This window comes from Salvelinus namaycush, chromosome 11 (assembly GCF_016432855.1).
Source record: "Salvelinus namaycush isolate Seneca chromosome 11, SaNama_1.0, whole genome shotgun sequence".
Lineage (NCBI taxonomy): Eukaryota > Metazoa > Chordata > Actinopteri > Salmoniformes > Salmonidae > Salvelinus > Salvelinus namaycush.
The window spans coordinates 26,446,064-26,459,143 of record NC_052317.1 but is presented as its reverse complement, the minus strand read 5'-3'; the positions used below and the strand labels follow the sequence as shown (position 1 = coordinate 26,459,143).

At 39.9% G+C, this 13,080-nt stretch overlaps 1 protein-coding gene across 1 annotated transcript in view; it reads right to left on the bottom strand.

Annotated features, from left to right (window-relative positions):
* Positions 1-13,080, bottom strand: part of LOC120055309 (phosphatase and actin regulator 1-like) — a 54,059-nt gene that overhangs the window by 23,949 nt on the left and 17,030 nt on the right. The window contains exon 3 of the mRNA XM_039003185.1: positions 1,371-1,481. Within this exon, the coding sequence (XP_038859113.1) occupies positions 1,371-1,481 (111 nt within the window). The remainder of the gene's footprint in view (positions 1-1,370; positions 1,482-13,080) is intronic.

The following is a 13,080-nucleotide window of genomic DNA, read 5'->3' as shown; positions in this document are numbered from 1 at the left end:
TTGGCCTTTTCTCAACCGGCTTCACCTGGTATGCTTTTTCAACAGTCTTGAAGGAATTCCCACATATGCTGAGCACTTGTTGGCTGCTTTTCCTTCACGCGGCGATCAGACTCATACCAAACCATCTCAAATTCGGTTGAGGTTGGGGGATTGTGGAGGCCAGGTCATCTGATGCAGCACTCCATCACTCTCCTTCTTGGTAAAATAGCCCTTACACAGCCTGGAGGTGTGTTGGGTCATTGTTTTGTTGAAAAACAAATGATCGTCTAAGCCCAAACCAGATGGGATGGCTTATCGCTGCAGAATGCTGTGCTAGCCATGCTGGTTAAGTGGGCCTTGAATTCTAAATAAATCAGATAGTGTCACTAGCGGTTGGAACTAAAAATCTCCAATTTGAACTCCAGACCAAAGGACAAATTTCCACCGGTCTAATGTCCATTGCTCATTTTTCTTGGCCCAAGCAAGTCTCTTCTTATTGGTGTTATTTAGTAGTGGTTTCTTTGCAGCAATTCGACCATGAAGGCCTGATTCACACAATCTCCTCGGAACAGTTGATGTTGAGATGGGTCTGTTATTTGAACTCTGAAGCATTTATTTGGCATTCAATTTCTGAGGCTGGTAACTCTGGGTCTTCCTTTCCTGTGACGGTCCTCATGAAAGCCAGTTTCATCATAGCGCTTAATACGTTTTGCGACTGTACTTGAATTAACTTACAAAGTTCTTGAAATGTTCCAGATTGCCTGACCTTCATGTCTTAAAGTAATGGACTGTCGTTTCTCTTTGCTTATCTGAGCGGTTCTTGCCATAATATGGACTTGGTATTTTACCAAATAGGGCTATCTTCTGTATATCACCCCTACCCTGTCACAACACAACTGATTGGCTCAAACGCATTAAGAAGGAAAGAAATTCCACAAATTAATTTAAGGCACACCTGTTAATTGAAATGCATTCCAGGTGACTACCTCAAAGCTGGTTGAGAGAATGCCAAGAGTGTGCAAAGCTGTCATCAAGGCAAAGGGTGGCTATTTGAAGAATCTCAAATATATTTTGATTTGTTTACCACTTCTTTGGTTACTACATGATTCCATAGTTGACGTCTTCAATGTAGAAAAACCCTTGAATGAGTAGATGTCCAGAAACTTTTGACCAGTAGTATACACACAGTCTCAATCTGCTAAGTGTTCTATATTTTGAGTACCTAAAATGTATGTATGCATCATGAGTAAATTACTTTCTGAAAGTGATGGAATTTGGCATTTAGCTGAGCAGAACACCCAAGTCACATTCACGCAACTCAGTCCACACACTCATTCACTGTAGGCTCAACAAAACGATGAGACGACTAAAACCATGATTTTTTATGGCACATGATGAAGTGAATGAGGAAAGCATCTCACCTTTCTCAAAGATCTCTTTCAGCACACCTCTCTTGATCAGCTCTTCTCTGCTTTGCCTTACCGACATCTTCCTCTCCAACGCTGAGGGGAAACATGATTGTTAAATCATATATCAAATCAAGAGTGTGTGTGCAGGAGCATTCGTACATGGAAAAACAGGAATACTATCTTCGATATTAAACCTACAGTAAATCCTTGAACAGGTTGTAATAGAGCCAAATCATAAGATTAGGAAAACAAGGATGAGTTTTATTTTGGGATCAGCATCACCCATGTAATCAATATGTTAAATATTGAAACATTTTCCCCTGGTTATTTCTATAAATGTGTTCACTTGGCTTCCAACATTGATTGGCACACTTGCGACTGAACCCTAACGTCATAAGCACTCTGGGGGCACTGATAATCATGGGTCCTGTGCATCACACTATGTTCCCAAGAGGTCATGCATTCACCATGGGGACACGAGGGACAGGTGATTTTTTTAAATATATATTCCTTTTCACTTAGTCTGAAATATTATGAACTGGTGACCACTGCCCATCAAATTCACTAGCAATGTAAAATGGGCAGTGAAAGGACAAAGTGGCCTCTATATAGTCAAAATGAACACCTAATCCAGTTGTAAAGCACTAGCCTTAAGCCAATGAAGATCTTCAAAAGGCATGAAGGAGGATGTTAACCTAATTTGTGAGAATGATGAGAATAAAAAAAGGCAAAAAGGTAATGCAACATCACCTCCCATAGTAATGCATTATGTATGAGCACATCGGGAAAACATGTCCCAAAGTTAATGCTTCTATATTTAGATCTCAGCAGTTGAGGGACTTAACCATTTATCGCTGGGCTGAACAGAGGCAGTTTACCGTCATGTTAGTAATAATACATGATTATTTTTTTATCTACCCCAGCAAAGGAACCAATTAAGAATGTAAAATGAGGATCAGCAAAAACACTTGAGCAGCACTATGTGCAACAATCTCCCTGCAGGCCACCGGCTCTGGAAGTGAGACTATGTGTATGTGCGCACTCAAACGCATAGTATGTGTGCAAATGTGGTGTGTGTAATAAGGAGCTACAGCTCTCTCGACAGTAGGGGCCAGGGCCAATACACCTAGAACCCAAACAGAAGGCACACATGAGAATCATTCAAAAAAGGTCAGAAACTGTTGTGAGTCTCTAGTGTATGCAGTCAGAGTGAACCTCAGTGTTCTAATATGTCACATCACATAAAGTTATCTCAACATTATGAACTCTTCCAGGACATCCAGATGTTTTAATACACCATCCACATTTCAAAGACTAGCCAGAGAAGCTCATTGGGGATGGGAGAAGTGGAATTTGGGCAGTGTGCAAAAATATTATATTTTGAAGAACTGGACCGCTATACCAAAATATAATGCCATGAGCAGGATATCCACCTACATTACTAGTACAGCAGACAGGCAGAGGAGTAGAAAAGCACTGCAATTTTTTATTTAATTTTTTTAACTCCCACCAGAGTTGTGCTCAATTCAGAATTGAGACTCAAATTCTTGTATTGAAGTAGTAAACAGGATACAGAATTGCAATTCAAATGCCTCTTCTAATCTATGTTAGGTGTAGTCTATACAAATACATACTGTACACAAAACAAACATGTCGTTATATACATGCATATAAAATATTGGATGAAACAATTGATCCTCAGGACAAACACTTGAAATGAATGATCGAGGAAAACAAAACCTGTACGTAAAGATTGTAAATTAATATATTTCATTATGACCTACATTTTGTTCAATATGTGGAAAATATTACATGTCCCAGAATGCAATTGACCCTAAAGCCTTACAAAAGAAGCCAAACAAATGAAATGGTTGGTGGAAATATAAATGGCTATTCTAAGCACTAAGGTTAAGAGTATAAGAACATTGTTTCCAGAGAAAAGGGATACAAAAGAATGTATCTGGAAGTGTGACCTGTCAGAGTCAATGAAACGCATGTTCTACGACTGAGTGGAATTTCTTTGAATTGCACAGAATTAAAATTCTACTTCCTGTGACTGAAATTATACATCCTGTGGAGTGTGGCCAATTAAAAGTTCAACTTATGAGTTGAATGGGAGTCAATTTGAAAATTCAGAATTGAGCACAACCCTGCCTCCCACCCTATACTGGGTGTGTGTCGCATTTGATAAATGGCCTCATTTGATAAAGCACCAATCACGGCAACATCATACCCCCAAAACATGCTAAACTCTAATCATTACCAATAACAGGGGAGACTAGCATTTTTTTGGTGGTAGGATCTCACTAATCATTCACAATTAAGTCATGACTATACATAATCATGGTAGCATCCACATTAATGTAGAAGTGTTCAGAAACATATTTAATTCCTATTTACAATAGAAGTGACTCCAATGACAATACATTACCATTAATTTCTATTGAGGCACAACATAATTCGAGACGATCAAAACAAACTGCAGCCAACAAGTATGTAGAGTCACAAACTTGATACAGTCCTTGCGTGCTAGAATATGTTATAAAATGCTACACTATTGACTACTCCAATACACTTAGTGTATTTGTCCAAATAATTAGGACACCTTCAAAATGGGGGGACAAGATATATCAAGTGCTTTCATTTCTAAAACGGTAAAAACAGAAGGGGACATTATGTAATGTTGTCTCATAAAACATTTGATATCAAATCCAAAATGCTGGAGTATATAGCAGACCTTTAACAGCTTTGAGGATGAGCGGAAGTGAACCCTGGAACCCCAAAGAACTTAAGTGCGTTTGTAAACAGCTAGCTAACTTAGTCTAGTTGTTTTCTCATGAACAAAATTTGCATTCGACCATAGTAGTCACGGGTGGGATAGTCCATATGGCCGGGGACGAATACAAATATATATATTATTTTTTTCTTCGTCAAGTTGATAGATTTCCCAAAGAAGCATCGCGGCGGGCTGCATTGCCTGCATGGGTAGTAACGTTAGCAGCGCCATGATGTGTAGCACACGGGTAAGTTGTTTGGTTAACCATCTTATAGGTAACGTCAGCTAAGTAGCTTGACCTGCTAAAAACAACCATGTTAGCTAGCTAGTAGCTAAGCTAGCCAATGAACAGTCCCAAAGAGAGAACTGCCAATGCAATACGAAAACAATTGCAATGAAATATCAAATGTTATTAATCACTTGAGAATAATGTATCAAGTCCTGGTCTATTTTTTGTTTCCTAACATCAGATACAGAGACCTGTGAAAGTCCCAAGTCCTGGAGAGATTGAAGGGTATATCTCCAATGGGTTATATGCTATTGGTTTACTATTACGAGTCGGTTGTAGCGCTACAAAAGTACTGGTAAGCAACAATGCATAGACGTCCTAGAACATGAATGGCCAACCATGCTTATAGCGCTCTAGCTACTCTGTGCAGGTATCAGTTCCAGGCCAGCCCTGACATTCTGCATATTATTTGTATTAGACACTTTATTTAACTATTCAATCTCGTTAGGAGTCAGATTAATGTCTAAACCCACTAACCATTTCCACAGGCGTCCTTTGTATAATATGAAAGTGTTGATTATTTGATTTAAGTAATAGTTTGGTCATTGAACATTCCCTGTTTTGATTTTATTTGGTTGTCACTCACTCATTTTGTCTGATATTACAGATTTGCAGCGGATGTCCTTGATCATTAGTGGGTGTAACAATTCCTGTATGGCTGACCTAGGATACAACCTCTGTCCACAACAGCACTTCATACTCACAAAGCAGCATCCATTATCTTGGTTGGGCTAGGATAACAGTACTTTAGGTCTCAGGGCGGGTGACATCACTTGGTCTTTCCTTGATTACTCGTATCCCATTGCAACTGTATTGGAGGTTAAGGTCCCTCCCCTCTGACCTTCTCCAATGGGTTTTTAGGAGGCGGGGAGAGGAATCGAGGAAGGATAAATTGAGGAAGAGCCTAGCACTCACCCCTCTGCTACACTCACTGACCTTCTCTGCTTCAACCTCAGCAGGCAGCAGCGCAGACAACCGAGTCGATCTAGCACCCACAGAATACATTGTGTATTTAACTCTGCTACATTGATGCCGGTCACAGTCAGTGGCGTAATTGAGAGGGGTATGACTGTAGCAGAGGTGAGCTGTAGCCACTGATGTCATCCCCCTGATACTTTAAGTAGTAGTCTATCATGAATGCATCTAGATTTTAAATAGCATAAGCATCTCAGCTGATTTCCTATTGCAATTTTGCACTGATTTACTTAATTATGCTACACTCACTGTCCTCCTCCAGTGGGCCGGGACGCAAATCCTAATCAAATGACACTAGTAGCTAGCATGCCAACCATTGGAGGGGTTAATGCTAGAAGGGATCTAGCTTTTGTCAGAATGTACTTTTTCCTAGCAGGTTTCGGAGAACTTACGCAACAGGTTAGCATAGTTAACGTGGCAGGTTAAGGTTATAAAATGGGTTAGGGTTAGCTAAAATGCTAAAAATATCAACTTGATGTAAATTGGACAAAATCTGGATGCCATCTAGAAATGAACCCTCCAGTGGTTGGCATGCTAGCTACAAGTGTAATATTTGATTAGGGTTAGCATCCTAGCCCGGTCAGTCATACAGAGATGGAACTCAAACAGTACATGGCTACTTTGCAGCCCATGTAAAGTGACCCTTCACTGTGGTCACTCTTCAGTATATTTTTGTCTTGCCTCCACTAGCTGTGCTCTATCCTTTTGGTGACAGTGGATGGGAGATTATTTATGACACGCATGCTAAATGCAGACATGGGATTAGTATTGGCCTCGTGGGCATGTCTAATGCACTTGTACATGTGGCGTGTCATTTCTATACTGAAACAGGATTAGCAAATCCTCACACTTTACATTGGGATGTTTTCTTCATTTGAAATTATACTAATACAAATAGGAAAAGCACTCGCATCTGAGAATGTACGTGTGGAAAATAATTTGCTAATAACTAAAAAGGCTGATACTGGAAAGATAAGTGTGTAGGTTTTTCATTCGACAATTGAGGCCAACTAGATATGACTCCTACTGTACATGCCGTCATGAAATGGATTGGTGCAAGCTCTCAAACTCTAGGCGGCATATTGGCTTCTCCCTACAGTTCACTTTTCTAAACATCAATATTCACTTGCGATACAGCTTTCGAAACACATGGCCCTTATCTTTCATCAGCAGTTTTGCAAAGAGCCACACAGCTATGGGTGTCTCCATCCGACAAAACTACTTTGAGTTACACTTACTCACAGGTGTTCGGAGCATGCTAGATAGCCAATAAGCACAGGTGGTCGCTTCTTGTCTTCCGTAAACAAATGCTCTAACATGGAAATATGGCAATGTGGGAACACTAACAAGGTGTGTATCAATTTAATTGTTTTTTGAAAATGATTTCTCACTGATATGAAAGTTAAGGTCCTTATGCTTCTATAACCATACCGCAAGTGATGCATGTTAATGTTCAGACCGAGCTACAGAAGACGCCGTCGTCCAATGACTTGTGTAATGTAATGGACCAGAGTCACGATCAAGGGCTAGTGAAAGCCCTACCCTTGTAATGAAGGTAGTCTTAAGGATGACATGCACAGGACAGAGACCTTATCAAATATCACCATAATGAGGGTGTGCAGAAAGGAATATTAAGGTTAATTTAATTTAAAAACACAAGTTGCTTGAAATAGTTGCAATTTGTTTGCTTCATGTTATTATCCTGGTGTAATTTAATATGCAGTTCAACATTAACATAAGGTGAGTGCTAGCATTTTAAAAAATGAGTCTAGAGATTTACTACATGTAAACAAATCACTAGGTAGATCTCGTAACATAGTACTATTGAGGCAATAATACATGCCTCAAAAGCTAGCGGTTCATTACAACTACAGTATGTTTCTTAAATTGAAACTAAGTGGGCTATACACCTGGGTAAAATATAGTTGCATTTGAGGAAGCAGAACAAGAGCTAAGCGAGACCGATTAGTGAGGGAGAGCGAGGTTTAGAGTGGGATAATTACTGCTGCTAGCCAACTTTTGATAAACAAACAATGTGTCTGTCAGACTAGGGCAGGGCGATATGGCCAAAATATTATCACAGTATTTAAATAAAAAAAGTTGATGGTATGCTTTTTAATAATAAAGTTCTAAATTTGCTTTCTTCAGGTTCTCACAGCACAAAGACTCGTTAAGGTTCTCATTCTTGCTGCAGCTGATCACTTTGATACTGTAGTTTATCCGCCATGAACTGGAGGTTGGCGAGGGTTTTGCAGAGGCATGTGTCCCTATCCTGGACTGTTGGCTTGACAACCCAAAAATACATATTTTAAACAATTCATTAGGACATTTTAATCTCTGAATATTCCCTCTTAAAATCCTGATAAAGGTTCTGAATTGTGCCATTCAAGAAGCGCTTCTGATTTTTTTCTTGTTCCTCATTAGTGTGTCCTTTTCCCCCTAGTTGTTGCTCTGCTGTTGACATCACGTTCATGTAATCTAGTGATTTTCTCTTGTGGCTGTGCTAATGATGTTACACTGCTTGTTCCTGGAGTATTGAAGACTTGTTGGCCTGTTTTCATTTGCCCTTATTGCTTTTGCTGAAAATCCAAATTCTCTGTTTGCAGCTTTGACCAGGCCATACTTTCTCAGGATGTTGCCTCTGAGCATTTTTGATGCCACTTGTTTGTCCTTGGCATTGCGCATTTTTTGATACTTTTGCTTTAACTCTGCAATGATGGCATTTTGAAACAATAAAATCCTTCAAGTTCGGAGTTCCCTTCATTTTCTGTTTTGTCTTTGGGGAATCTTGTCTGTCCATTTTCTTCATCAATTGATCATACCTTTTTTTTGTATTTCTCAGTTTTCCGTTAAGCTATATCAAGTTTGACACTTGTCATGCAAAGATCTGTTTTTGAGTGACCTCTTCCAACATTTGTCCTTCCAGCAAGTATTAGACTTCTCATTCCTGTTGCAGACGAGGAAGGGGTATCAGGGTGTGCATCAGGGCAGGTAAGTTAGGGGCAGGTATGATGGCCTCATGTTCTGGCTGCAAGTCATCTGGTGACTAAGGTGTTGTGTTGCCTGATAGGTAGGTCTCCATTGCAACTGTTCTTTATATAGTCTGTCTTCTATTCCGTTGGTTACATTTCCATTGCCGTCTCTTGCTTCTTTGTTCTCGCTTTGTAAGCGCAGAGATCTATCACTTCTCCCTTTTTTCTTCCAGTATCTCTTGGTCTTTTTGCAGATGTTCCTGGTATCGTATAGGATCATTTTTTATTTTGTTTCTGTCGGTGACCTCTGTTTTTAGAAGATGCCACAAAACATCAAAGAAATACCACCTAAGTTTTCCAATTGTGCACACCTTGGAGCATTTGAGATTAAAGTAATTTAAAACATGATTAAATAAGCCTACATTTAAAAAAGTAATAACATGGATTTGTCATTTCCTCCACGTTCTGTCATTTCCATCACATTTAAGTTGGATGGAAATGAGGCTTCTGCTGTTTTGAGAAAGAATACAAGCATGCTAAGCAGTCTGTCATTTAAGTGATTTCAATGGGTCTTTCTCCATTCTGATTGTTTTATACTGTTGAATGCAACTTCAACCCCCCAAAAAAGTCAATATAGCAGGTAAAGTAAAAACAAACCGGTCCTTGCATCAAGTGGTATACCGCCCAGCCCTATGTCAGACTATTGCTAGCTACATTTAGTTTAGTGATTGTTGGCTGTGGTGAGAAATTAATCTATATAGCTGGCTTAATAAAGTAAGCTGATCTTTCTCTACCTTCACATCACACAAGCTCTGTAGTTCCTTGCTGTGCTAGCCAAATGTAGCACCAACAGAAAAAACATCAGATTTTTGTGTGTGGATCTGGTAGCAACAATATGAATTAATATTTTTAAAATCACCAGTATACACCCACACCATTCTGTTGTTGGGGTACACCCACACCATTCTGTTGTTGGGGTACACCCACACCATTCCAACACAGAAGCTGCTTTTGAACAGTTTTCCTTCCCAAAAAAGTAAATTTATAATTTCAGTAAGTAATTTCATAGAAATCTAAACACTAGACAGAACATATTGATATAAGGCTTAAAGTAACTATCAAAAAGGCTACATTATTTTATCCAGCAGAGACATTGTTACTCCGATTAGCATGACTTGAATTTATAAATCAGAACAGACTAGCGTCACAATATTTCAGATGATTCCAAGCTGAACAGCTTGATTTCAAGCTGAGGTTAAATTGGGTCAGAGGGTGGTTGTGTGTCTGAAAATGCAGTAACGTGTTCTGTGATTACATTTCAATTTGATCAAAATGAAAAAGTAATTACCAAAAGATGACAACTGCTTGCGTCGCCATGATGGGATATCTGCAGTTATGCAATGATTACACTGATTTGCAACACGCCTCAGCCAGCTAGGTCTTCAGGTTTGTCACAAACATGCAGTTCTAAAAAGTGTGGACAAAGGATATCACTGTACACTTGTGTTTTCTGTGAACACTGAACAGCTTCTAACTACAAAATGTTGTAAATCACCACTTGTTGCCCTGTTCCAGAATTATATTGAAAACAAATTCAACAGTAGGCTAGGCTACATTACGTTTCCACTAGTGTGAGTTGGTTCAGACCCAGAGCATGAACAAGTGACAATGTGAAGTCAGTTATTATTGCCACAGTCCATTCACAGTAAATCTTGGCAATCATGACCAAGCTAGCTACTCATGATCTGCACCAAGATGAGGGGATTATGAATTCATTGGAGAGACGCTTCTCAGAGCATATTAAATGAAACTGGCATCATTGAATACACTCCAACAGCATCGACTTGCAAGTGCTACGCTTAGCTTTAGAGATAAATCCATTCTGCTGTGAATTGACCCAGATAGGAGACAGAGCGTTCCCTACAGTATCAAGCCCCGGGACGAAGTGAGGCAATTCACTCACCCGTTAGCCTCACAAAACCAAAGTAAAACTTTCATGCTGTCTTGTGTCACAGATGTTGTGGCTCTCACATCTGGAGTCTAGTTAAGGCAAGCATCGGTGTTTAAGATCTGGACATAGTTTGTACGCTAGTGATAACACTCCCGAGTGGCGCAGCGGTCTAAGGCATCTCATCTCAGTGCTAGAGGCATCAATACAGACCCTAGTTCAATTCCAGGCTGTATCAAAACCCGCCGTGATTGGGAGTCCCATAGGGCGGCGCACAATTGGCCCAGCGTCATCCGGGTTTGGCTGGGGTAGGCCGTCATTGTAAATAAGAATTTGTTCTTCAGTGACTTGCCGAGTAAAATAAAATAAAAAGTGTATGGGTGGCATTACTTTTAGTTGCCCTTTCTGAAGTGCCTTCAGGGCCAATTGTGCGCCGCCCTATGGGACTCCCAATCACGGCGGGTTGTGATACAGCCTGGAATTGAACTAGGGTCTGTATTGACGCCTCTAGCACTGAGATGAAATGCCTTAGACCGCTGCGCCACTCTGGAGTGTTATCACTAGCGTACAAACCATGTCCAGATCTTAAACACCGATGCTTGCCTTAACTAGACTCCAGATGTGAGAGCCACAACATCTGTGACACAAGACAGCATGAAAGTTTTACTTTGGTTTTGTGAAGTGCCTTCAGAAAGTATTTATACCCCTTGACTAATTCCACATTTTGTTGTTAGAGCCGGAATTCAAAATGGAATGGATTTTGTCTCACCAAATCTACACACCAGTGGAGGCTCCTCCAGGGAGAAAAGGGGAGGACCATCCTCAGTGAATTTCATAAAAATAGAAATAGTATAGTTATTTATCTAAAGGATATTCCACTAAATATTCACTTCACCAAATAATTGTTTAAAACACACTATTGCAATGAAAGTCCACAGTAGCCTCAACAGCACATTGTAGGGTAGTACCATGGTGTAGCCAGAGGACAACTAGTTTCCGTCCTCCTCTGGGTACATTGACTTCAATACAAAACCTAGGAGGGTCGTGGTTCTCACCCCCTTCCATAGACTTACACAGTAATTATGACAACTTCCAGAGGACATCCTCAAACCTATCAGAGCTCTTGCAGCATGAACTCACATGTCCACCCAATCAAAGGATCAGAGAATGAATCTAGTATTGAAATCAAAGCTACAGCTAGTTTAGAGAGACTGTAGTTGAACAAAACATTTGCCCATGATTCTTTTCAGAATTCTTCAAGCCCTGTCAAATTGGTTGTTGATCATTGCTAGACAAGCATTTTTTTTTAGGTCTTGTCATAGATTTAAGTACATTTAAGTCAAAACTAACTCGGCCACTTTGGAACATTCAGTCTTGGTAAGCAACTCCAATGTATATTGTTTAGGTTATTGTTTTGCTGAAAGGTGAATTCATCATCTCTGTGTCTAGTGGAAAGCAGACAACCACCATTCAGTTTTTTTTTAATCCTGAAAAACGCCAGTCCTTAACGATTGCAAGCAGACCCATTACATGATGCAGCCACCACTATGCTTGAAAATATGAGTGGTACTCAGTTACGTGTTGTATTGGATTTGCCCCGAACATAACACTTTGTATTCAGAACAAAAAGTTAATTGCTTTGCCACATTTTTTGCAGTATTACTTTAGTGCCTTTTTGCAAACAGGATGAATGTTTTGGAATATTTTTATTCTGTACAGGCTTCCTTCTGTCATTTAGGTTAGTATTGTGGATTAACTACCATGTTGATCCATCCTCAGTTCTCCTATCGCAGCCATTAAACGCTAACTATTTTATAGTCACCTTTGGCCTCATGGTGAAATCTAATTTTATGTGTTTAGCAGATGTTATTGCAGGTGTAGCGAAATGCTTGTAAATCCCTGAGTAGGAAGGACGCCTGTATCTTTGTGACTGGCTGTATTGATACACCATCCAAAGTGTAATAACCTTTTTTTACCCATCTACCAATAGGTGCCCTTCTTTGCGAGGCATTGGAAAACCACTCTGGTCTTTGGTTGAATTGGTGTTTAAAATTCACTGCCTAACTGAGGGACCTTACAGATAATTGTATGTGTGGGGTACAGAAATGAGGTAGACATGAAGAAAATCATGTTAAAAACACTTACTGCACAGAGTCCATTCAACTTGTGAAGCAAATTTTTACTCATGATTTATGTAGGATTGCCCTAACAAAAAAAGGGGTTAAATACTAATTGACTCAAGACAAATACAGCCTAAGGACCCCTGTACATCCTGAACATAAACCCAATCATGGTGTATAAAGCATTTTTAAATAAGGTCTACAGAACATGAAAAACAAAAGGATTCCAAAATCTGCATATTTGTACTGTATTTTCAGTGGCATTAAAAACAAAATCCATATTTTCAATAGGCTACATTAAGAACAACAAACCCAGGAGTGGCCAGATTAGTGCCCCACACTCCCATGGAATAAAGCTTGATCCATGAACCTCTAGTTTCAATAGCATTATGTTACCATAAGAACACTGTGGCCTGACTAACCGAAGGGACAGGAGGCAAGGCTTTCAGGACTCTGAGCACTGTGGCTAGCCCACTCCTGGAGTTATGAGTATAGCCCCCCAGAGCTGGCCTTCATCTGCCTGACTAGAATACATAATCCACATGCACATTCTCCAATTACCTGGCTAGAACATCTGCATGCCCAGCAGCTTGTCTGCTTCTTGCCTGCAGT